The 26,421-nt window shown below is 41.4% G+C and overlaps 3 protein-coding genes across 8 annotated transcripts in view; 2 read left to right on the forward strand and 1 right to left on the reverse strand.

Moving 5' to 3' along the window:
- The window catches only part of VPS36 (vacuolar protein sorting 36 homolog), a 35,417-nt gene extending 32,141 nt beyond the window's left edge, over positions 1 to 3,276 (forward strand). For 2 of the 3 annotated variants that reach the window (XM_079778532.1, XM_079778533.1), the window contains exon 14: positions 24 to 3,276. In XM_079778532.1, the coding sequence (XP_079634658.1) occupies positions 24 to 117 (94 nt within the window). In that variant the 3' untranslated portion in view covers positions 118 to 3,276. The remainder of the gene's footprint in view (positions 1 to 23) is intronic. The other variant, XM_079778534.1, reaches the window with a different exon arrangement.
- Positions 1 to 26,421, reverse strand: part of NEK3 (NIMA related kinase 3) — a 469,351-nt gene that overhangs the window by 119,367 nt on the left and 323,563 nt on the right. The window lies entirely within an intron of this gene.
- THSD1 (thrombospondin type 1 domain containing 1) overlaps positions 6,263 to 26,421 on the forward strand; it is a 55,471-nt gene continuing 35,312 nt past the window's right edge. For 2 of the 4 annotated variants that reach the window (XM_079778709.1, XM_079778706.1), the window contains exons 1-3: positions 6,263 to 6,400; positions 10,554 to 10,705; positions 17,465 to 18,430. In XM_079778709.1, the coding sequence (XP_079634835.1) occupies positions 10,648 to 10,705; positions 17,465 to 18,430 (1,024 nt within the window). In that variant the 5' untranslated portion in view covers positions 6,263 to 6,400; positions 10,554 to 10,647. The remainder of the gene's footprint in view (positions 6,401 to 10,553; positions 10,706 to 17,464; positions 18,431 to 26,421) is intronic. The other 2 variants (XM_079778708.1, XM_079778707.1) reach the window with 2 other exon arrangements.

The following is a 26,421-nucleotide window of genomic DNA, read 5'->3' on the forward strand; positions in this document are numbered from 1 at the left end:
TGGTTTTCTCCCTTGATTCCTAGGTTGCTACTTGCAGAGAAGATGGGCCATCTTTGCCGAGACGACTCAGTGGAAGGCTTGCGGTTTTACCCAAATTTATTTATGACACAGAGCTAAGGTTTTTTTGTATTTGAAATACTTCTTATCCATGTACTTGCATCATGTAGAGGTTGTATGATGCTGAGCTAAGGGTAAACTCTGATAAACTGAGAATTTGCTGGAACTGTAAAACCCTTTTAATTTCTTCCTAATATTATGGGATAGGAAGTTGATTTAGGACGAATATAGGAAAATACAGAAAAATGAATGCCAATGTGAATTTAAAATCATGCTACACTTGTGTAGAACCCTTATAGTTTAACTTGAAATATAGTGGATTTTAACTTGATCATCAAATCTAACTATTTAGTTCATGGGGGAAGAAAAAGAAGCTGCATGTTTAGACAGGTTAGTTCGTTATTTTGGTGTGACTAAAATTCACTGAATTATACATAAGTGAAGTTTTTGTCCAGTCTGAGGGGTTTTCATGAAGCAAGTCCTACATTCAGTGTAGTTTAAGAACCTGACAACATTGGAACAAAATATCAAACTGCGGCATGCCATAGGAGGCTCCTTCTAAGGGCTTTTATTAGAAACGGTCATAACATGTCTTCAACAGACAAATAAAGCACCTTAAAAAAGGAGAGAATTGTATCTGACTCACGTATATATTACCTAACTAGTTTTTTTTTAAGTGATGATTTCATGCCTGACATTTAAAGAATGCAACTATGTCATTTTGTTTAAAAAATGCTGTGGATCTTGAAACTGAATTAAAGAGCTGTACAGACATGCCCAGAGATATGATTACAAATTTGGGAAGTAGATGGCTCAGGAACATAAAAGTGGAAAAATAATGTCTCCTTTTCTTTCCCTTAAGGAGTTTCACACTGAACTTTAAAAATCTGCCTATCATATTCTAGCAATATTTGTTCTTTACATGGTAAGTTGTGTGGAGGAACTTTCCTGCTAGAAAGTATTACTGAGGTAGCAAAAACTGGATAATGCTGAGTGTAGATTGCTTGAGTGTTAAAGTGGACTCCCTGACTTTATATGTTCCAGCTGTATAGCATACAACATGCTGGGATTACCTCAAACTCAGGGACCAGCAGGCACAGAGGAGTCCCTCATTCTGAGACTGAGTCAGAGTGGAAGGCAGTGATGATTTTCGCCCAAGCACCAGAGGGGATAGTATCTGTGTTGAGGGAACCATTGAGAGCAGGAGGAGGCCACACCCAGGTTCACACTCTCAGATGTCCTCAGTGAGGTGAGTGCGGCTGCCAGAGGCTGCTACAGGTGCCGGATCCTCAGCTGCACCCAGGGAATCCCTCCAAGGCAGCCAGAGTCCGTCCCTGATTCCTCCCAGAAAAGTGGCTGTTGCTGCTTCACATCCTCCAGTGTCTTGGGAATGTTGTGCCGGAGGCACCCTTCCTTACTCTTCATTTTCCAAACCTGTCACTGATTCTAAATTGTGATGACAGATCCCCTAATTCCTTCACTGCTCAGCCTCAGGTTTGTTTGGGGGGAAATTCAATGTCTGGCTGCCCAAGTCTTTCAGGCCATTGTGTAAGCTTGCTTGTACATCACTCCTCTCTGGGCTGCACAGCTAAGATCCAGCTCTGCTGGGATCTAGCTCTAATGCTGTGGATTCATTACAGCAAACTCCCATAATTCAGCATATTTATTTACATTAGTGTGACAACACGTTAACAAAAATGGAGCAATCTGAATTGTATACAGTGAACGAAAGAGGCAGTAAAGTGACATATGAATATATTTTGCCAAAAAAACCCCAAAACCAAACCAAAAGTGATTGCCTTCACTGTTTTTATTATTATTTTTTTTGTTAATCTTTATATGAGGATATTTTTTCCATTGATTTTTTTTTTTTCTTTTTTAGAGAGAGTGGGAGGGAGACAGGGTTGGGGGGATGGGGTGGAGAGACCGAGAGGTAGAGACATTGATTGGTTTTCTCCCACATGTGCCCTGAGCAGTCCGGGGATTGAACCTATGACCCTTTGGTGTGTGGGCCGACCCTCTTAATCACTGAGCCAAACCAGCCAGGGCAGCATTGTTTTATTCTTAACGTGGGCATTCTTCACAGTTTCCACACCTCAGTATATATTTTTTTATCTTTTTCTTTTTTTGTCAAGTAAGGTGTTATTTTGGTCCTCCATTAGTAGAGGTTATGTTTAAATACAACCAATCAGGTCCTAAGTGCAAAAAAGTTCTGTCTTGGTGCTTATCACTGGTATAATTATTGTTTTTGCTTTCCTAACTTTGCTCTTAGGAGCATTAATCTGTTGGTAGCTTTATGGTAATGGAATATTTCTAGTCACATACTGTCCAAAATTTTTTTACATTGTACAAGTAAAGATTGTTTTTGGGGTTAAATGATTGGTATTAATGTATATGAAGTTATTGCAAAATTAAAAATGGTTTTTCTTAACTTGGTGTCTTTTAAATACTCTTTGGAAAATATATGAAAATCATAAACCTTTAATTAGAATAAGCTGGTATGTTATAATTTGTTCTTTTAGGTTTGTAATCAAGAGTTGATTATAATTATTTTTTACCTCAAGCTCTTACTATTTTAGTTGTTTTATAAGAATGGAAAATGGCTCATGAACTTTTTAAAAAAAATTCTTGATGTGAATTCCACCGTTGATTGACCAGGTGTATTCATGTGAATGTACTGTATCTTATTCGCTGTCATCAGACTAATATGACCAAATGTGGATTCATCATGTCATTATTCTCATACTCATCTACTTAAAATGATTCTCCTTTGCCCAATAGTCTCAGAGTTTTCATCTTGGAGCAGTAGTCACAACTTACAGGGTGGTTAGATTTTAAAGACTGTGCCTAAGTATGAAATCGAACATGCTCAAAATGATCCTTGAAAATCTCTTAAATGCCAATAAAGTTCTACATATAGTCTTACATTAGAATCCCTGTAGTGATTCCTGGGTATGAGTATTTTATGAATATGGTAAGTACAATATATAATAAAAACTACATATCAGCAGTAGACTTTTATAGCACCAATAATTAAACTGTTTAAATGTGTTTGTCTCCTTTTTTTGCTGCTAGGTATGGTTGAATTTATGTAAATTTATTGCTTATCCCTTCCCTTATGATAGATCTAGAGTATTAGCTCCACAAGGGCAAAGATTTTGATCTGGTTTGTTCATGGACATAGCCTCAGAGCCTAGAACAGGGCCTGGCACACAGTAAGCACTCAATAAATATTTATTGAATGAATGAACTCTGATGCATTTACCTATTAAAATTTGGCTTCACTTTACCCTACTTTATCTCCGATTCAATTCAATTAAGGAAACATTTTTTCATACATACCAACTTAGTGTGAGGAACTTTGTGGGCCACTGGTGGTGGTGGTGGTGGTGGTGGTGGTGGTGGTGGTATACAAAAAGTAAGTAGGATAGAGCTCTTGCCCTTAAGAGGGTGGCCTACTTGGGGAAATGGATGTGAGCAAACTTAATTGAGGATGGCATGAAGTGCGTGCCATGGAAGGGGCACAGGTACCATGCGGTGGAAGACAGAGGAAGGAGCTCTTAGTTCTCCTGGAGGAATCTGAGAAGGCCTGTGGGAGAGGACGAGCTTGGTAAACTAGGCTCACAAGGACCAAGTAATCAGCAGTGGGTGGAAGGTCAAGGGAACAGCATGCGGTGTGCCCCTTCCTCATTCTGGGATGCACTTCCCTTGTCTGTCCAAACCTCTGTTATTACTTCTTCTCACGTCCCCACCCCCATTCTCAGTAATCAATCCCAGGTGCTCTCGAAAAATTTGTTTCTAGTACACAACTTACTATTTCTAAATTCCATAAAAGTTGTCTGCCCAATATACTTGACTATATTTTGTATTGTTCTCTATTTTAATGGCATAAGAAAATAGAGAAACCGGGTTTCTTTGTTTAAGGACTGTCATATAACACTTCTTTTGAATTCCTACTGGTCTAAGTCAGTAATTGTACATGGTACTGTCCTAGTGAAAGTATTAACTGAACTGAGTGGTTTTTGGATTATAAGGTGTTGACTTGCAAACCTAAATCTTCGTCCTTTACCCAGTCCCCAAGAGGCTTCTCAGCCAGCCTTGTCTGGGCTCAGCCTATCTGAGACACACTCTGTCTTACTCACATTTTATAATATGGGCCATATCCATGATGCTGGAGCACTCCCGAAAAGTCAGGTTAACACACGTCAGATCTAGTTATTACACTGAAAATTGGGTCATTGTGTACTTCCTTGTGTCCTGATAATCATGAGTTAGTTAAACCTTTTCTCTTAGTATTATCTAGGGCAAGAAAAGACCTCTTCGTGTAAACTGATGTTATGGAGACAGTGAATAAATTTTACACAATTTGCACAGGATCATTAGAGCAGTTGCTGACCCTGAAAGAGAATTGAAGATATCTTGATAGCCAGCTTGTTTTAGTTCATATCACTGACAAGACCGTGCCATTGTTCTTTTGAAAGCTTTTTTTTCCTTTCATGTCTGTGTTGCCTTCTTTTATTTTTGTTAATCCTCACCAGAGGATATTTTTTCCATTGATTTTTAGAGAGAGTGGAAGGGAGGCACTGTGGGGAGAGAGAAGGAAACATCAATGTGATAAAGACACATCAATTGGTTGCCTCCCAAACATGCCCCAACCAAGGGTGGGGATTGAACCTGCAACCCAGGTATGTGTCCTTGACTGGGAATTGAACCCACGACCCTTCAGTTCATGGGCCAACACTAACCACTGAGCTGCACTGGTCAGGGCTATGTTGCCTTCTTTTAGAAAAGCTTAAACTATCTTAATTGTCCAATAAAGACAGTAATATAGTTTGGCAAGAATTCTAATTAAGGCAAAAATGACCAAGCACAGTGATTCAGCCATTTGCATCTGGATTTAGGTCCTTCCACCCCTCAAGAGGGTCTCTAAGGGAGGGTGTGTGTCTGAAAGATTAATGCAAAGTGCTTTCTACATGTTTCACTCAGTCACCAAGAAACTTAAAATGGAACTGATACTGTATGACTTTTACAGTGGAGGGAAGGAGGGATTGTCATTTGCCCAAGGTTACAGAGGCAGGGCTGGGAATAGTAATCTCAGCTCTAACTCCAAAGCCGTCTTTCCATTGAGCTTTTTGCTTTTAAAGCTGAAAATGCCAGGGACCTTGGCATGTAGTTAGTTGAAAAGGAATCCCAATTTGAGTTAAATGGATATTGGACTAGTTAATTCTACTGGGAGTGAAAATGAATGATGGCCTTAAAGCCTTTTTTGAAACTTTGGATTTAATTACTACTGCTAGAATTAGTTATTTGACAAGGTAAGTAACTTAGCAAATTTGGTATCTCTGACAACCTTTGATAATTGTGCTACCTTTTAAAGACTAAGTGATGGATTCAAGGACCTGCAAATGCTGTATTTTAAGAGTTTTAAAAATTGAGGTAAAATTCACAGTGAAATGCACAGATCTGAAATGGAGTAAGTTTTGATAAATGCATAATCCGTGTAACACACCCCCCAACCAGTAGAATGTATCTGTCATCACAAGAAGTTCCCTGGCGATGCTTTCCAATCACCTGCTCCCCCGAGGCCACCAGTGTGCTGTGATTTCTATTACTCTGTCAGTTTTGTCTGTTAAAGAAAACCAAATGGTAAACGGTGTGCACATCGCAGTGTACTCAAAAAACCGCACAACTGTTGAACAAGATGGAACTCTATCCTCTTAAGATCTTCACCTGCAGATGAGAGTTTTTAAAATGTAAATTTAAAATTCAATAACCAACGCTGGCTCCTGAGAAAGAAAAACAAATTGCACCTTACCTGAACTGTTTTCTTTTAAAACTTCTCCATAACATTTGGGGAACCAAGTATTTTGGGAAACCTTGCTTACAACCCACCAGTTCTGTCCCTTCAGCGGCTTACTCTGTGCTCCCCCGGGAGAAAATGACTCGGGAGAGGAGTGATTAAGTCTGAACAGTCCGGAGACCGCTGGCTCGCCCTTACAGCCCGGGGCCACCCGCGGGCTAAGGGTGTGTGTGCACCGGCGGGGCCTGTGCCCGCTCCCGCCGGCCCCGGGGGGTTCCGTTCCCCGCGGGGCGCAGGCAGGAAAGGATGCGCCGCCCTGGACGCGGGGCGGGCCTCGCCGGCTCGCGCAGGCCCCCGCCCTCCGAGTGCCGCCCACCCCGCGCCGTCGGGGGCGGGTCCGGGTGGGGCTGCGGTCGGGAGCCGCCGGGCGGGTCGCGCAGTCACGGTCGCGGGATGCGTTCGCGCACTACCTCGCGGGCCCTGGGGCTTCCGACCCGCGCGCTCCGCGCCACCCCGCGCCGCTGATCCCGCCAGTACCGAGAGGTAAGAGGAGCCTCCGCGCGACCGGGCAGGCGCCCCTGTGCTGCGGGACTTCCCGGACCCCGTCGCCCCAATCTTCCCGCAGCCCGAAAGCGCAGGTGGACCGACGGTGCCAGTCCCTGGACGCACCCGCTCGCCTTCCCTCACTGCTGGGTGGTCAGCCCCCGCCCCCGGGCGACGGGCCCTAACTGTGCGGCCCGGGCTCCCCAGGCGCAGGTGTTGCCTGTGGACCGCAGCTGACCGTGGACCGCGAAGTCAGAATAGTTGAGACCCTTGAAGAATACGTCTTAGGTGGTTAAGCGTTTGGGAACAAGTCAGCTCTTTTCCCCAAAAGAAACCCTTTTGGGGGATCTAGGCATTTCAAACGGCCCTCATTCTCAGAGAGCTCTCTCTGACCTCACAGGCCGGGCTCTATTTGCAAGCATGAACTTGACTTGGGGCCTTTGGAAGGCTGGGTGGGTGTAGGGAAGCTGCGTCCAAAGGGTGGGAGGGTGGGACCAGGGCAGAGCCGACTGGACTGCACATGTACTAGGAAATAAAGCCAGTTCACACCAGCTGCTTTGGAATTAGGGATTTCATCCTAATAAATATTATTATTAGATGCATGCACACACAAACGTGTGCAGGTTTACCAGAGGGACACAATAACTGCTTCTTTTTTTGTTTTCCCTTTTATTGATGTATTGATGTATATATCTTTATGAATTTCAGAGAGGAAGGGAGAGGGAGAGGGAGAGAGAGAGAGATAGAAATATCAATGATGAGAGTGAATCACTGATTGATTGCCTCCTGCACTCCCCCTACTGGGGATCGAGCCCACAACCCCGGCATGTGCCCTTGACCAGAGGAATCTAACCGGCCCCTTCTGTCCTTAGCCAGCGCTCTGTCCACTGAACCAAACCAGCTAGGGCGTCTTTCCCCTTTTATTTGTAATAAGCCATTGGTCTCCTGTCCTTTAGCATAATTCATTGTCTTTTTCTGCGACTATGAAGACTCTGTGGGGATTATTTTAGCTGGTGTCACCAAAAACATGGAATCTGAGCTTGGCGTGAAACCATTAGCCATTGAGAATAGTCACAACTTCTACCTACCCTGTAGTTGATACATTTAGAATTTGTCTGTGAATGCTATATAGAAGTATTTTAAAATGTGTATAAAATATACTTAAGTTCTTATTTTCTCAAAATGATTCTCAAGTCAAACATTGTAAGTAGCAAGTACTGTATTGGGAACAACACATTGGGATAAATTGAGCAAGCAAGGTTATCATTTTTTTTAATGTAGTGCTTTCCCCCCAGCAATTAATTCTGTTTTGCGATGCTCTGTTAAAGTATTCAAATTAGTGGCTGAGCTGGTAAAATTTCAGCATTTATTTTCAGAAGCTTGAGAATACAAAAAAAAAATAAATCTGTATTATGATTTCAGGTAGGATGGTTTATTTTTAATTCCATTTCTATTCAGTTCTAAATATAGATTATTACACTATCCTAGGTTTTACTGGTCATTTTCTTAAGGAGCAAAATGTGTTATAATCACAAAATCAGTCGTAATTAGAAGCTTCTTTAAAAAAATAGTTATAACGGGGAAACAAGCAACTTGGGAAAAACCATTAAACTTCTGGGAGCTATGGATGCTCGTTCCTCCTGACTTTGGTTACTGAGTATCGCTGACTTAAAGGAAGCTTTTTAATGGCCCCAAATCCTATGCTTGCTGGGGGGATACATGATGTTCACTTGCTGTCTTTGCCCAAGTTTCCCAGTCCATGTTCAAAAAAAGGATTAAGGTCAAATCTGTGCCTAATTCGAGCAAAATTGCATTTTCTTTTGTTGTTGTTGGTGGGGTGGAGGGAGTCCTAACATCTGCATAATCACGTTTTAAACCTCTGCTTTCCTTTAAGGAAGTACAGCACCTATTTCCTTTGTTCAACCGACTCCCACTGTAAGAAAGCTAATAGACACATATCAGTTCTCTTTCTGTTGAATTTTTTATTATTCCAATCATTCTCTTTAATTCCATTATTTTTCTGTCTTATTTGAATGGATATAGCATACTTATATTTGGAATAAAATATATTTATTAAAATTATTAGCTGGGTAATGGGAATATGAACATTAAGTAAATATATATTTGGTTATGTTTAGTAGCCCACTTTTACTAGATTCTAGTATGAAAAAAGGGCACTTAAATGCCCGATGTCTTTTTTTTTTTTAATTTCTTTATTGATTAAGGTGTCACATATTTGTCCTCATCCCCCCATTCCCATCCCACACCCCTCCCCATGGATGCCCCAACCCCCTGTTGAACTTAAGCATTGGTTAGGCTCATATGCATGCACACAAGACCTTTGGTTGATCTCTCCCCCCTCCCCCCACCCTCCCCTATCCTCCCTCTGAGGCCCGATAGTCCGATCGATGCCTCCTTGTTTCTGGTTCTGTTCTTGTTCATCAGTCTATGTTGTTCATCATTTCCCCTAGATGAGCGAAATCATGTGTCACTAGAGATATACTTATAAGAATTGAATGTGCGACGAGCAATAATAGTTATGCTGACAGGCAAATGAATCAGTCTGTAGTGAGTTTCTTTCTGGACCAACAGTTCTTTTGAGACCCAATATCAATGTCCACCAGTTCCCTATGAGTACATGTCGGCACTGACCCCTCAGCTCTGGATGGTGGACAAATGGTGGTAATGCAGGTCCGACTCCCTCTGGTTTGGTCTCGGCCGGACCCAGGGGCACGGTTTCACCCGGATCCAGGGGCCCACGGCCTCACCCGGACCCGGGGCCAGGCTCACCCGGATCCAGGGGCACACGGCCTCGCCCAGACCCAGGATTCAGCTTCATCCGGACCCAGGGGCGTATGGCCTCACCCGGACCCAGGGGCGCAAATGCCCGATGTCTTATTCTGTGGTCTAACAGTTGTTTATATTAAAGGGAGTGCCTCCTCCCACAAATCATTCTGAAGCACAGGCCAGCAAGGTCTTTGCTGCTCTCCTAGGTGGTCTGGGGAGATTGCTGCATGAAATCATCTGTCTCCTGATGCGTAACAACAGCAACAAGTATTAGAAGACTGACAGAAGATAATTGTTATTTCTCTGTTTTCTCTTTAGAGTGACCTAAATAAGGGAAATCAGGGCCACAGAGAGTTCACACTTAATTGACTACTCTGGGTATCTTTTTTAAAGGTTTGATAGCTTTGGGATAGTTCCTAGGCATTAAGAAATGAAGCAATTCAGATAGCACCCTGAATGTGCAAGGAAGATAGTATGCCCATCTGTGGAAGCACGGCAGGACCTTTCCACATAGCATAATGCAAAAAGAAAGTTTGACAGACATTTAATAAATTTACTGAAGTTTAGTAAGTCAGTGTGAAATACAAAGCAGATAAATATGTGAAGATGTATTATCAAGACTGGTGCCCTAGCTCCGTGGTCGGCAAACTGCGGCTCGCGAGCCACATGCGGCTCTTTGACCCCTTGAGTGTGGCTCTTCCACAAAATACCACGGCCTGGGCGAGTCTATTTTGACGAAGTGGCGTTAAAAGAAGTTTAAGTTTAAAAAATTTGGCTCTCAAAAGAAGTTTCAATCAGTGTACTGTTGATATTTGGCTCTGTTTACTAATGAGTTTGCCGACCACTGCCCTAGCTGGTTTGGCTCAGTAGATAGAGCATCGACCTGCAGACTGAAGGGTCCAGGGTTCGATTCTGGTCAAGAGCACATACCTTGGTTGTAGGCTTGGTCATGTGTGGGAGGCAACCAATCAATGTGTCTCTCTCACATCGATGTTTCTCTCTCTGTCTCCCTCTCCCTTCCACTCAGTCTAAAAATCAACGGGAAAAATAACCTTGGGTGAGGATTAACAACAAAATGATTGGCTATTATCTTTGATGAAGTTAAGAAAATATTAACAAATTCTCCACTTAAAGATGTGCTATAAAGATGTTCTGCAAAGATAATCTTGGTGTTGAGCACCCTGAATATTCTTAACAGGTTATCTATAATGGAACAAAAGGGAAGTATATAATTACAGATCATTTCCCCAGTGAAAATGAGTGTCCTTTGTATTTCCTTTTCAGTACCACGTAGGCAGTTTGATTTCTTGGAATGGTTTTTGTAATTTCATAATTACTATTTTAAGAATATCATCATTTTTCTGAGGTTCTAATTACAGGTGTTTTTGAAAAAAACATTCACAGTTTAGATGTGAGAAAGGACATGAGGAGACCAAAGACCTGGGATTTTGCTGATCAGAATGAAACAAATGTTGAAAGACTTTTCAAATCTATTGTTGGTGGTGCTCTGTGACTGTGGTGAGTATTGTGAGTGTACTTAATGCTATCAGAACCAATGAAGAAACATCATTGACAAGTTTATAAATGCACTGATGTTGATGACCTGCATGAGGAGGCAGGGCAGGGTTTATAATGCAATACCTTTCCAACTGTGATCCTTGTAACCCTGGGTTCTCTTAAGGTTTGAATTATGGATTCAAATTTCACTTTAAATATATTTTTAAATCTTAATATGATAAAAAAAACAACTCACTTTCAGTTTAACAAATTGGAGACAAGCCTGTTGTTACATGATGTTTTATACATTGGGGTTTGATGTAAGATTGCACTTGACAAGAGAGTTTTGCTGCTACATTATCATTGGAACCAATTTGAATTTTCAATCTTTGCCAATTGTATACCTTAGATAAGTTTTTTTAAATATGTTTTTATTGATTACAGAGAGGAAGAGAGAGGGGGAGACAGATAGAAACACCAATGATGAGAGAGAATCATGGATTGGCTGCCTCCTGCACACCCCCTATTGGGGATCACGCTCCGGGCATGTGCCCTTGACTGAAATTGAACCTGGGATCCTTAAGCTGATGCTCTATCCACTGAGTCAAACCAGCTAGGGCTTTAGTAAAATTTTTAATTCCTTTCAACCTTAATAATAATATTGACTTCATAGGGTTGTTGCTATGGTAAAATAGTCAAGAATTTGAAACACCTTGAATGGTTGAATATACAGTTGGTGTTTAATGTTAGTTTTCTTGTTTTGATTAAATATTGAGTTCATTTCTCAGACATGCAACTACTGAACCAGTAGATTCAATAATGCTGGTTTTGATGATTTCCAAATATTTCATAAACATCTAAACAGTTGATGGTATGAGAGTAGAAGTTGTTTCCATTTTGATGAAAAAAATTATGATCCAAGAGAAGGAGAATCCTGCTCGTGTAATATTGATGGCACAGCCAGTTAAATGGACTAGAATTCATACTGGTCATTTTGTCCAGTGAATCTTCTTCCTCAGTAATTTCTTTTTTAAGACATTTAATTAAACAAGTTTTTACAGAAAACCAATCTGGCATTCATTTCTTTTAAAGTCATTTATCCCTACTTAAAAACAGATTGCTCTGTATGAAACAGCCTCAAACAATAATTTATAAGTGTCCTTGTTTTCATAGTGATAAATAAAGACATAAAATCTTCCATTTAAATAAAGTCTGCAAGGATATTTGTCATTGTCTTTTTTAATTAATTTATTGATTGATTTTTAAGAGAGAGAGAGTGAGAGAAAGAGAGATTTGTTCCACTTATTTATGCATTCATTGTGGATTCTTGTGTGATTCCCTGAGTGGGACTCGAACTCCCAACCTTTGCGTATCGGAATGATGCTCTACCCAGCCAGGACCATGGATGTTTATCATTGTTGAGCACAAAATATCTTACTGGAATATAAAAATAAAAATTGAATGAGCATAAAATAGAGTATACAGCATAGAAGCTGAGTGCACAGGCTACTAATGGAAGAACAGGTATATTCATAGGTCTAGGTTTTTGTTTCCCCTTCTCTATTTAATGTTGATCAAAATATACCATTACCAATAAGATGGTGTTTTTTTTAATCCTCAGCTGAGGATATTTTTCCATTGATTTTTAGAGAGAGTGGAAGGAAGGGGGAAGACACAGAGAGAGAAACATTGATGTGAGAGAGAGATACCACGAATCCAGCCTGCAACCGAAGTACGTGCCCTTGACCGGAATCAAACCCATGACCCTTTAGTCTGCTCTATCCACTGAGCCAAACGGGCCAGGGCTATGTTGTTTTTATTAAGCACCATGTTTATATTGAGACAACAGTCCTTTGAATACAATAAAGGAATGGGGAGAGAAGAAATGAAATCATAGAGAAAGCTATACTGTAGTAGTCAGGATGGCATACAAATTGTAGTTTTCTAAATGAAATGGTATTCTTGTCTGTAAAAACAAGAGTTGTAAAGTACTAAGCTCTCTCTTTAGTACACTATGCTGGAACCCATTGTATCTTTTTTCTCCATTTTCAACTGGGCATGTATGTCTCTTTCATTGATTGGTTGCCCATCAAATCAGAATTTGATCTGCCTCATTGACAGTCCCTGGCATTGACAATAGGCTTTCATTTGTTACCTAAGTGGTGTATGCCTCTTTTTTTTTATTATTGTTTAAAGTTTTACATATGTCTCTCCCCCCCACCCCCAACCCATTAAAACCTCCCGCCCCCGCCACTCCCTCCCCCCAGGAAAGCCTCCACAACTCCAGTGTCCGTGTCCATTTATTATGCTAATATGCATGCATACAAGTCCTTTGGTTGATCTCTTATTCTACCTTCCCCACCTCCCCCCACCCCCCCTTCTCTCTGAGGTTGGACTGTCTAGTTTTTCTTAGTCTCTGGATCTGTTTTTGTTCATCAGTTTATGTTGTTCATTATATCCATATGAGTGAGATCATGTGATATTTATCTTTCTCCCACATATGAGTGAGATCATGTGATATTTATCTTTCTCCGACTGGCTTATTGCACTTAGCATAATGCTTTCCAGGTCCATCCATGCTGTTGCAAATGGTAAAGTTCCTTTTTTTTAATAGCAGCATAGTATTCCATTGTATAGATGTACCACAGTTTTTTAATCCACTCATCTGCAGATGGGCACTTAGGCTGTTTCCAAATCTTAGCTATGGTGAATTGTGCTGCTGTGAACACAGGGGTGCATATGTCCTTTCTGATTGGTGTTTCTGGTTTCTTGGGATATATTCCTAGAAGTGGGATTACTGTGTTGAATCGGAGTTCCATTTTTTGAAGAATCTCCATACTGTTTTCCACAGTGGCTGCACCAGTCTGCATTCCCACCAGCAGTGCACGAGGGTTCCTTTTTCTCTGCATCCTCACCAGCACTTGTCCTTTGTTGATTTGTTGATGATAGCCATTCTGACAGGTGTGAGATGGTACCTCATTGTCGTTTTGATTTGCATCTCTCAGATGATTAGTGACTTTGAGCATGTTTTCATATGTCTCTCGGCTTTCTATATGTTCTCATTCAAAAAGTGTCTATTTAAGTCCTTTGGCCATTTTTTGATTGGATTGTTTATCTTTCTTTTGTTAAGTTGTATGAGTTCCCTGTAAAATTTGGAGATTAAATTCTTATCTGAGTTAGCATTGGCAATTATGTTCTCCCATGCAGTGGGCTTTCTTATTGTTTTGTTGACAGTTTCTTATGCTGTGCAGAAGCTTTTTATTTTGATTTAGTCCCATTTGTTTATTTTCTCCTTAGTTTCCATTGCCCTAGGAGCTGTATCAGTAAAGATATTGCTACAACATATGTTTGATATTTTGCTGCCTAAGGATCTCCTAAGATTTTTATGGTCTCCCATCTTACATTTAAGTTCTTTAACCATTTTGAGTTTATTTTTGTGTATGGTATAAGTTGGTGATCTAGTTTCATTTTTTTTTTTTTGCATGTATCTGACCAAATTTCCCAGCACCATTTATTGAAGAGACTGCCTTGATTCCATTGTATGCTCTTGCCTCCTTTGTCAAATATTGAGCATAATGGCTTGGGTCTATTTCTGGGTTCTCTGCTCTGTTCCATTGGTCTGTATGTCTGTTCTTGTGCCAGTACCATGCAGTTTTGAGAACCGTGTCTTGGTAATATAGCTTGATATCTGGTATTGTGATCTCTCCAACTTTGTTCGTCTTTCCCAGGATTGCTGTGGCTATTCTGGGTCTTTTTAAACATTTTTTTTTTATTCCAGATGAATTTTTGGAGAGTTTGTTCTAGATCTGTGAAATATGCTGTTGGTATTTTAACGGGAATTGCATTGAATCTATAAATTGCTTTGGGTAGTATGGACATTTTAATGATATTGATTCTACCAATCCATGAACATGGTATGTTCTTCCATTTGTTTATGTCTTCTTCTATCTCTTTTTTTAATGTCCTGTAGTTTTCTGAGTACAGGTCTTTTACTTCCTTAATTAAGTTTATTCCTAGGTATCTTAATTTTTTTGGTGCAATGGTAAGTGGGATTGTTTTTTTAGTTTCTCTTTCTGTGAGTTCATTATTGGTGTATAGAAATGCCATAGATTTCTGGGTGTTAATTTTGTATCCTGCTAAATTGCCGAATTCATTTATTAAGTCTAGTAGTTTTTTGATGGACTCCTTAGGGTTTTCTATGTACAATATCATGTTGTCTGTGAATAATGACAGTTTTACTTCTTCTTTTCCAATTTTGATGCCTTTTATTTCTTCTTCTTGTCTGATTGCTATGGCTAGCACTTCCAGTACTATGTCAAACAGGAGTGGTGAAAGTGGGCATCCCTGTCTTTTTCCTGTTCTTAGGGGAAATGGTTTTAGTTTTTGCCCATTGAGTATGATGTTGGCTGTAGGTTTGTCATATAAGGCTTTTATTATATTGAGGTATGATCCCTCTATTCCCACTTTGCTGAGAATTTTTTTCAAGAAAGGGTGTTAGATTTTTGTCAAATGCCTTTTCTGCATTGATTGATATGATTATGTGATTTTTGTCTCTCAATTTGTTTATGTGATGTATCACACTTATTGATTTGTGGATATTGTACCATCCTTGCATCCCCAGAATAAATTCCACTTGGTCATGGTGTATGATCTTTCTAATGTAATGCTGGATCTGATTTGCTAGAATTTTGTTGAGGATTTTAGCATCTATGTTCATCAAGGATATTGGCCTGTAGTTCTCTTTCTTTGTGGTGTCTTTATCTGGTTTTGGGATTAGGGTAATGCTGACCTCATAGAAACAGCTTAGAAGTATGCCTTCCTCTTGAATTTTTTGGAATAGTCTGAGGAGGATAGGTTTTAGTTCTTTTTTGAATGTTTGGTAGAGCTCCCCCGTAAAGCTGTCTGGACCAGGGTTTTTGTTTGCTGGAAGTTGTTTGATTACTGCTTCAGTTTCTTTGGTAGTTATCGGCCTATTCAGGTTTTTTGATTCTTCCTGATTGTGTTTTAGAAGCTTGTATTTTTCTAAGAATATGTTCATTTCATCGAGGTTGTCCAGCTTGTTGGAGTAGAGTTGTTCATAGTATTTTAATGGTGTATGCCTCTTAGTCTTAATCCAGTGAGCACTGGAGTCTCTTTAGCCAGCTGTACACAAAAAGGTACCAGGTCTGCTATGAACTACCACACAAGCTGCACCAGAATCAGCCACTTTTTTCAACCTTAACTTTGAATTGTTTACATCTGAAAGGAAGTAGCCCTCAACTTCTGTTTTGATTAAATAAATTTAAAAAACCCCCACAACTTTATCCTACTAAGGTTTTCAAGCAAGTGGTGATCAAGCATTCAGGACTATCTAAGTTTTATATATTTTCTTTCACCCCATCTTAAATAAGAAATGGAAGAATTGCTGAGCTAATTAAAAGAAAACCACAAAATTTCTATGTGCCAATATATTCATGTGCTGATTCTAAAAATCATTTACTGAATACATGTAAGGGTAGATTCAAAGACTACCAGCCCAAACAACACATTGAGACCCTTTGGACATATATATGATATAATATGCATATATTATATACTTATGAATATATATGTAGTAAGATAAATGAATTCATACTTACACATGTTGGTTTTCAAACCCTAATGGCACTGTAGTCCCTTAAACCTAGAATGGTTTCTTATCCCAGCCATGGCCAGCCAATTGTTGCATTGCCAAATTCTGTCTCCTTTGATGTAGTATTTGGATAGGGTTCAAAATATAAAGAAAGATTCTATGTTTTTTACAGTCTTTACTTTAGTTGTTCTTATGGGTCTCTTTTTAAAAAGATATGATTGATCCTAACAGTAATACTAGTGGGCTGGAAGTCATCCATCCTATCAGGGGCAATAGCAGTTTTATAATGCCAAGGACAAGCCTAGTTGTTTCATAAAGTTTCACTCTTTCCTTGGATGACCCATGGAGAACAGTGTCAACATTTCTTATTTGTCCAAAATTTTCTGCCTCCTATAAACCAGGATCATTTGTTTCTTTACAGTGAAAATGTCCAACAAAATACTTGTCTTGAATACCTGAAAAATAACTTTGAAGTATATTTAGGGTCTGAAATTTTAAGTAACCTAGAGAAGTGTATATTATACCATTTAAACCAAGCTTTCTCTGCCTTGGCAGGTGTGGCTCAGTTGGTTGAGTGCCATGCCATGCACCGAAAGGTCACCAGTTCGATTCCCGGTCAGGGCACATGCCCAGGTTGCGGGTCCAGTCCCAGTTGGGGTATGCATGGGTGGCAACCAATCTGTGTTTCTCTCTCTCAGTTTCTCCCTCTCCCTTCCTCTCTAAAATCAATAAAAACACATTAAAAAATAAATAAACCAAGCTTTCTCTGACTTCACTGTAAATCCATCTCCCCCAAATACCTGAACACCAGAATATGATTAAAATGAGAAAAGTGAGGTATTAGATTTTTATCTTGGGGACTGTAAATTGTTACTCTTTCTTTATAGATTTTCATTGCAGACACATTATACTGTTGAATGTTATGAATTCAGAGTATTACTGTTTATTTTAAACATAACCATAAAAGAGGAAGATACAGGAACAGAGCCATTTTAAAAATCAAAACAGTATAGTGCCCACCTCCCAGAATCAGCACTAAGCATCATTTTGTATCATTCTTGCCTCAGTTCAAACTTCTCTTGTGTCTATAATGATTTTTTTCTTTGATGTCTCCCGTAGTACTGCTTAACCATACCTTTGTAAAACCCATTCTGACCATTTCATTTCAGTTCTTGGAGAAGCTGAATATCTTCTCTTGGGAGAGCCAGGACATGTAGCGCTAAGCAACACCACAGTGTCTGTGGATTTCCAGTATTTTGATGATGCTAATGGGACCCTGAGGAACGTATCTGTGCTGTTGCTGGAGGCTAACACCAATCAGACTGTGACCACCAAATACCTCCTGACCAACCAGTCCCAGGGGACGCTTGAGTTTGAATGCTTCTACTTCAAGGAGGCTGGCGACTACTGGTTCACAATGACGCAGGGAGTGACAGACAGCAGCACGCCAGTTCCCTGGGGGGAGAAAAGTGCCTTTCTGCAGGTGCAATGGCCCGTCTTTCGGGTGGATCTGAATAGGACATCCAGAGCAGCAGAAGGCACCTTCCAGGTGGGCCTTTTCACCGATCAACCACTGTGCCTGTTCCCTGGGGACCAGCCTGACATCTTGGTGGATGTCATCTTCACCAACCGCCTTCCCGAGGCAAGAACAAGTCAGGAACAACCACTGGAGATAAGAACCAGCAAGAGGACGGGACTCTCTCAAGGTCAGTGGGTTGAGTTTGGCTGTGCACCTGTGGGCCCAGAAGCCTACGTCACCGTGGTGCTGAAGTTGTCTGGCCGAGAGTCAGTCATTACCTCCATGGGACCAATTGACCTGGCCCAGAAATTCGGATACAAATTGGTGATGGTGCCAGAACTCACATGTGCGTCCCGGGTGGAGGTGATGGTGCTGCCCCCGCCGTGCATCTTCGTCCAAGGAGTGGTTGCTGTCTTCAAGGAGGCCCCCAGGCGTCCTGGGGAAAAGACCGTTCGCCTGGCTGAAAACAGACTGACTTTGGGACAGAGGAGGACAGTGTTCAATTGTACTTTGTTCGACATGGGGAGGAATAAATACTGCTTTGACTTTGGCATTTCAAGCAGAAGCCAGTTTTCCGCAAAGGAGAAGGAGTGCATGCTAATTCAGAGAAATATAGGTTGGTATTGAGATTTAAATTTTTAAAAATCAAATTAATGCCTTTATGCGGTCAAAATTATTATTTTGAATTTAAGTGAACTTAATTTTCTGTGAACTAGATCGTCATTTTTATGGATCACTTCTCAGAATGGCACTAATCAACATTAGCATTATTACATCATATGGCAAGTCCATGGCAGGTGTGATCAGAGTTCAAAGCTAAATCCCAAGCTGTATTTAGGAACTTGCTAGCTTGCTCACCTGAGCATGTCTTTTTCCTCTTATTTATCCTTCATTATAAGAATGAAGCCTCTTTAGTGAGATTTCAAAACAAGATTTCTAAAAACTTGAAATTATGAATTATTTGCATAAGCCCTACCTAACCACAAAGCAGTGGGGCTATTACAATCCCATTTCTTTCCCTTTTCCTGGGTGCAAGTCTGGTCTTGGCAAGAGGGTTAACCTGACAGAGATGATCTGGTTCACTTACATGTTGCTTCTGTCGTCATCCCGACGGAGCTGCATGTCCCTCGACAGCCAAACCTCCATCCAGTCATCTTTGTAACTCCAAGTGTGTCTTCATCCGAGTCCACCCACTTCCTCTCCTTAGAGCAGTGGTTCTCAACCTTTCTAATGCCGCTACCCTTTAATACAGTTCCTCAGGTTGTGGTGACCCCCAACCATAAAATTATTTTCGATGCTACTTCATAACTGTAATTTTGCTACTGTTATGAATCGTACTGTAAATATCTGTGTTTTCCGATGGTCTTAGGCTCTACAGCAGCGGTTCTCAACCTGTGAACCGCTAGCAGGGTCGCCTGAGACCATCGGAAAACACAGATATTTACAGTACGATTCATAACAGTAGCAAAATTACAGTTATGAAGTAGCAATGAAATAATTTTATGGTTGGGGGTCACCACAACGTGAGGAACTGTATTAAAGGGTCGCGGCATTAGAAAGGTTGAGAACCACTGCCTTAGAGGAAGTCCCTTTTTTTGGACTGTCAGCCACCCTCTGGCCACTTCCCTGCTTGCATTTACCTCAGATTATGGAGGCCATCTCATCAATCACTCTCCTACCCACACCCTAAACTCTACCTTGTTGTCGTTCTGATGCACCTGCTAGGCCACAGCCCAGCTCTGCACGGATCCAGCTAACTGCAGGCTACCCATTGCACTGAAGCTGCACAAGAAGATAGCACCAGGCCTGTATGAGGGATCATGCCTCCACCCTCAGCTAGGCCCACCAGTGTACCCAGCAAGGCACCGTGGCGGGTTATGCTTCAGTTCTCCACAACTGCTCTTTCGACCTCCTCTCCTTGCTTCCCTCACCTCTGCCCCTAGTTAACTCTCAGAGCTGACTTTGCCTCCTACCATACGAAGCAGCTGAGCTGGACGCCTGAGGTGTGAGCTCCCTCACCCTCCCACCAAAATCTCTGTGAGCCCATAGGCCCCATCCTCTCCACATCCTGCTTTCCCTGGGGAGAAGTGTCATTCTCCTGTGCAAAGTCAACCCTCCCCTCCACTGTGGAGCCCTGCCTCTGCCCATTTCAGGAACCTTCTGTTAATCATTATCCCCTCTCTCTCCTCTGCCTCCAACTGTCCCTTCTTTATTCCCATCAGCTTTGAAATATATTTATCTAAATTTCTAAAGTTTTTAGAAATCTTGCTTTGAAATTTCACTAAAGAGGCTTCATTCTTATAATGAAAGACTTAAGAGGAAAAAGACATGCCCAGCTGATCACGCCAGCAAGTTACTAAATACAACTTGGGATTTAGCTTTGAACTCTGATCACACCTGCCATGGACTTGCCATATCCTCCTATATAATAAAAGGGTAATATGCAAATTGTCTCCTCCACCAGGAGTTCAACAGGAGTTCGACAAGGGGGCGGGGCTGGCCTGCAACTGCCTGGGGCCACTTCCCCTGGCTGGCCCCATCCCCGATTGGTCCCCACCTCCCTTGTCCCCTCCCTCAAGCTGGCCTGGCCCAATCAGCCTCAATTGGGGTGGGCGGGCCGGACCCCACCCATGCACGAATTCATGCACCTGGCCTCTAGTGATGTAATAATGCTAATGTTTATTAGTGCCATTATGAGAAGTGATCCAAAATATACTTAACTCTCTTAACTATAAACAAAACAAAATCACCCCTCATCACCTGGTTATTCCTCAGAACTCACACTCTTTGTATATAGATTTCAGAGAGGAAGGGAGAGAGATAGAAACATCAATGATGAGAATCATTGATTGGCTGCCTCCTGCACACCCTCTACTGGGGACCAAGCCCACAACCCTGGCATGTGCCCTCACCAGGAATTGAATCATGGTTCGTGACCTCCTAGTTCATAGGTCGACGTTCAACCTCTGAGCCACACTGGCTGGGCAAGAAATCACACACTTAATCTCTTCTTCCTTTTATAGTCCAGGTTCTTGAAAAAGCCATCCGTACTTTGGGGCTCATTTCCTCACCTCACATTCACTCTTCAACCCACTCCAAACCCACCACCCTGCCCTGAAAAATGCTCTCATTAAAGTAGCCAGTGGATGACTTCTGGGTCCCCAAATCCCTGGACGTTTTTTAGTTTGTATCTTCATTGACCTTGAGTCTGTGATGTCACACTTGCTTTTTACCTCCTGCCTTCTGGCTGTCCTTCATGGCCTCCTTTGCCTGTGGCTTCCACCACTTGGCCTCATCCCTTAAGTGTCAGACTCCTGCTTCTTGTAGTAGAGTGTCTGTCTGCATTTCTTACTCTTCACACATGGGAGGTGGTTACTATCCTGATGCTGGTGACGCCAGATTGTCATCTCTCCCCTACATTCAAGTGTTTCTGAATAGCTGTCACCCCTCAGATGTCCCTGAGGCACCTCAAAAGCAACATACCTGGAATTACTGGTAGACTCATCATTTCTACCCTCCAACCCTGCTCCTCAGTACAGGACTCCACCATCCATCCAGTGTTCAAAGCAAAAAGCCAGGAGTCTTTCTCTTCATCTTCCTATAAATAGTTCACTGTGTCCTGTGGATGTTGACTCCTCAAAGAACTTCTGAATGTCTGAATCTCTGAGTCTCCCTAGTTTCACTTGACACCAGTTGGTTTAAGCCTCCATCATCCCTTGTCTGCATTCCTGCTACAGATTCCAAAATGGTTCCCCCCATCCACTTCATTCTCTCACTGTAGCCAGAGGGTTGTTTAAAATGCAGGTCACTGCCTTTCCCCTGCTTAAAATCTGTCCGTCACCGGGCTTGGCCAGACTCTCCACCCGACAGTCACTCCGAGCTGGAGCCTGGGACAGCCTCACCCCACCTTAACCTGCTTAAAATTAACCCATCCCCCAAGTCTCCACTTGGGGTACTCCTCAACCCAGACTAGTTAAATTGCCGTGCTGTAAGCTGGCACACCACTCTTGATATGTTTCTCATGGCATTATCATTTCTGTTACTGCTTGTTCAAGGTCTTTCTTCCCCTGACACCTCCCCCTCCCCCAATTAGGAACGCTCATGTGGTGGCAAAAGCCAACCTGTGCTGCCATGAAGCTATTTATGATCTTTATTTGGCTCACTTAGTATGCCTGGCACATTAACAGGTGCTTAATGCATGTTTCTTAAAGTAAAAATTGAACTCAGATGTGGCTAGTCTCACATTAGTAGGAAAACAATTGTGTTAAACTCATTAAAAATAACTCAAGATATGCTTGCCTTTTCAGAAGTTACTTGTTAAGAGAGAGAAAAAAATTCTAATTGACTGAATTTAATGGAAACAAACCAAGGGGAGTAAAGACATTTGGGCCATTTGATGAAAGGCATTGGAAGTCTACTTGGTTGGTTCTCCCAGCTGCTGAGTTTCCCCCAGATTCTTCCACTCAATGTCTAAAGACTGGGTTTTCCCCCATAGCAAGGTGTGTGTGTAGGTGTGTGTGTGTGGGGGGTGGGGGGGGGGGTGGGGGGGTGGGCAGACACTGGGAAGAGGCAGAATAGGAAGTAGTTCTCTCAGCATCCACGCCGAGGGTGGTCAGGCTGTAGCCACCAGATACAACTGGAAGCAGTACCTGGTGGGGCTAAATGATCCCGGAGACCACAATAGTGGCTCTGACTCGGGCTCTTCAGTGAAACTTACGCTAGTGATAGGAACCTCCATGTCTTCCCATGTTTTTAGTATAAAAATATATGATTGAATCAAGTTCTCATAATAATTTTCCATTTCAATGGACAGCTCTCAGCAGTAAAGACTGCCTTTTTTTGTTGTTGGTAATCCTCACTCAAGGATATTTTTCTCTTTTTTAAAAATTTATTTTTTATTTTTTAAATTTTTATTGTTGAAAGTATTACATATGTCCACTCCCCTCCCATTAACCCCCTAATTGTCCTGCCCCAGGCTTTCACCACCTAATTGTCCTTGTCTACGGGTTATGCATATGTACATACAAGGTCTTTGGTTGATTACCTCCCACCCACCCTCCCCTGCCTTCCCTCTGACATTCTGCATTCTGTTCCATGCTTCCATGTCTCTGGATACTCTGTTCATCAGTTTGTTACTTAGATTCCACATGTGAGTGAGATCATGTGATACTTGTCTTTCTCTGACTGCCTCATTTCGCTTAGCATAATACTCTCCAGGTCCCTCCATGCTGTCTCAAAGGGTAAGAGAGTCTTCTGTTTACTGCTGCATAGTATTCCATGGTATACATGTACCACAGCTTTCTTATCCATTCATCTACTGATGAGCACTTGGGCTGTTTCCAGATCTTAGCTATTGTAAGTAGTGCTGCTATGAACATAGGGGTGCATATATCCTTTCTGATTGGTGTTTCAGGTTTCTTAGGATATATTCCTAGAAGTGGGATCACTGGGTAAATGGCAGTTCCATATTTAATTTTTTAAGGAAACTCCATACTGTTCTCCACAGTGGCAGCACCAGTCTACATTCCCACCAGCAGTGTACCAGGGCTCCCTTTTCTCCACATCCTCCCCAGCACTTGTCATTTGTTGATTTGCCGATGGTAGCCATTCTGACATATGTGATGTGATACCTCATTGTCATTTTCATTTGCATCTCTCTGATGATTAGTGACTGAGCATTTTTTCATATATCTCGTTTTTTATTTTTATTTTTTTAAACATACTTTTATTGATTTCAGAGAGGAAGGGAGATGGGGAGAGAGATAGAAACATCAATGATGAAAGAATCATTGATCGGCTGCCTCCTGCACACCCCTCACTGGGGATCAAGCCCACAACCCAGTCATGTGCTCTTGGCCAAAATCGAACCTGGGACCCATCAGTCTGCATGCCAATGCTCTATCCACCGAGCCACACCAGCCAGGGCTCTGTTGGCCATCTGTATGTCCACCTTGGAAAAGTGTCTATTTAGGTCTTTTGTCCATTTTTAATTGGATTGTTTGTCTTCCTTTTGTTAAGTTGTATGAGTTCCTTATATATTTTGGAAATTAACCCCTTATCAGATGTATCAATGCCAAATATGTTCTCCCTATAGTGGACTCCCTTGTTATTTTGTTTGATGGTTTCTTTTGCTGTGCAGAATTTTTTTATTTTGATGTCGTCCCATTTGTTTATTTTCTCCTTCGTTTCCTTTGCCCTAGGAGATATATCGGCAAACATATTGCCGTGAAAGATATCTGAGATTTTGCTGCCTATGGTTTCTTCTAAGAGTTTTATGGTTTCATGACTTATATTTAAGTCTTTATTCATTTAGAGTTCATTCTTGTATATGTTGTAAGTTGGTGGTCTAGTTTCATTTTTTGCATATATCTGTCCAGTTTTCCCAACACCATTTATTGAAGAGACTATCTTTACTCCATTATATGCTCTTGCCTCCTTTGTCAAATATTAATTGATCATAATGGCTTTGGTTGATTTCCGGAGTCTTTGTTCTGTTCCTGTGCCAGAACCAAGCTATTTTGATTACAGTGGTTTTGTAGTATAACTTGATATCTGGTATTGTGATCCCTCCCTCTTTATTCTTCTTTCTGAAGATTACTGCAACTATCTGGGGTTTTTTTTTGGTTTCATATAAATTTTTGGAGTATTTGTTCTAACTCTGTGAAACATGCCATTGGTATTTTAATAGGGATTGCATTGAATCTATAATTGCTTTGGGTAGTATGGCCATTTTAATTCTACCAATCCATGAACACGGTATATTCAGCCATTTGTTTATATCTTCTTCCTCTATCTCTTTTTTAACTTCCTGTGGTTTTCCTAATACAGGTCTTTTTCCTCCTTGGTTAAGTTTTTTCCAGAGTATCTTAATTTTTTTGTTGCAGTGGTAAATGTGATTTTTTAAAAGTTTTTCTTTCTGAGAGTTCATTATTCTATATAATGAAAGCCTAATATGCAAATTGTTCGACTGGGAGTTCGACTGCTCGCTATGATATGCGCTGACCACCAGGGGGCGGTGCAGAACATGGCGAGTGTCAGTGACGCAGCACTGGCAGCGGGTGGCAGTGGAGGTGCTGCCAGCCCCAATGGGCCCCGAGGAGAGCAGGACCGCGGTGGGATGGTGGAGCAGGTGAGCAGGCGGCACCAGGCCAAGGCAGGGTGCCAGGTAGGGGCGGTGGGGCTGTGGGGCTGCAAGGCTGGGGGGGTGAGCTGGGGCTGTGAGCCTGGGGGCGCAAGCTGGGGCCTGATCCCCGCAGGCCACCCCGAGAGACCCCACCCATGCACGAATTCGTGTACCAGGCCTCTAGTTGGTGTATAAAAATGCCATTGATTTCTGGGTGTTAATTTTGTATCCTGCTACATTGCCGTATTCATTTATTAAATCTAATAGTTTTTTGGTGGAGTCTTTAGGGTTTTCTATGTACAATATCATGTCATCTGTGAATAATGACAGTTTTACTTCCTCCTTTCCAATTTGGGTGCTTTTTGTTTCTTCTTCCTGTCTGATCACTGTGGCTATGACTTTGGAGAATATTTTTTCTATTGATTTTTAGAGAGAGTAGAAGAAGAGAGGGAGGGAACAAAGGAAGGAGGGAGGGAGAGAGAGAGAAAGACCTAAATGTGAGAGAGATACATTGATTGGTTGCCTCCCACATGTGCCCCGAGCAGGGCCAGGGATTGAACCTGCAACCCAAGTATGTGCCCTTTACTAGGAATCGAACCTGTGACCCTTCCATGCATAGGCTGACACTCTAACCACTGAGCCACACAGGCCATGGCAAGACTGTCTTTTCTGAATAATGGCATCATTCAGGGACCCTGTTGAACTTATGGTGACTTATGTGAGCCACTGACTCTACTGAATTTCTTATTTGTTTCTTTTGAAAGTGGAATAATAATGTATTTTATATGTTTGTCTCTTTGTGCAAATAAACCTAACTTAGGACCTTAGGACCTTAAGATACTATGTAAATAACAATGTACAGCAAATATATAATAGATGTTGCAAAAATGATTTATTATCATCATTTATCTTATTTAGTGTGAAAGTTTATATTTTCTCTGTAGAACTATTAATATGTGTGATTATGAGATGCTGCCCCAGAACCTGCTAGGGGAGTGTTAGTAATATATGGCACAGGCCCTATAGTAACTTACAAAAATCTAAATTGAGAAATTCTAAATTTTGAACGCATCTGCCTCAAAGTTTTCCACCAGGGAGTGTGGGCCCTGTCTCTCAAGGTACAAAATATATTTAAGGCAAAGTTAGAATTAATAAGAAAGGATATAAATTCATATTTACATAGTATTTGGGGGGGGGGCTAATAAAAATAATGTATAGTTAACAGTTTCTTGATAATTTAAAATTTTTGGCCATATTGTGTCTCTGATTAGCTGGGGTTGCTTTTCCTTCATAATGACTGAACAATAGCTTTTAACCAAGAATAGGAGTAATTATCTCTGTCATTTTGTTCTTATTTTCAGGTGCTTGTAATAACAGTATTATTTTTACTTCTTTCCAGAATCTTCTTAAGCCACTTGTCTACCTTGTGAGTTAGTTTACCTAAAATTAGAAAATACAATTTAAAAATTTCATATGAACAGACC

The sequence above is a fragment of the Cnephaeus nilssonii genome, assembly GCF_951640355.1.
Source record: "Cnephaeus nilssonii genome assembly, chromosome: 8".
Classification (NCBI taxonomy): domain Eukaryota; kingdom Metazoa; phylum Chordata; class Mammalia; order Chiroptera; family Vespertilionidae; genus Cnephaeus; species Cnephaeus nilssonii.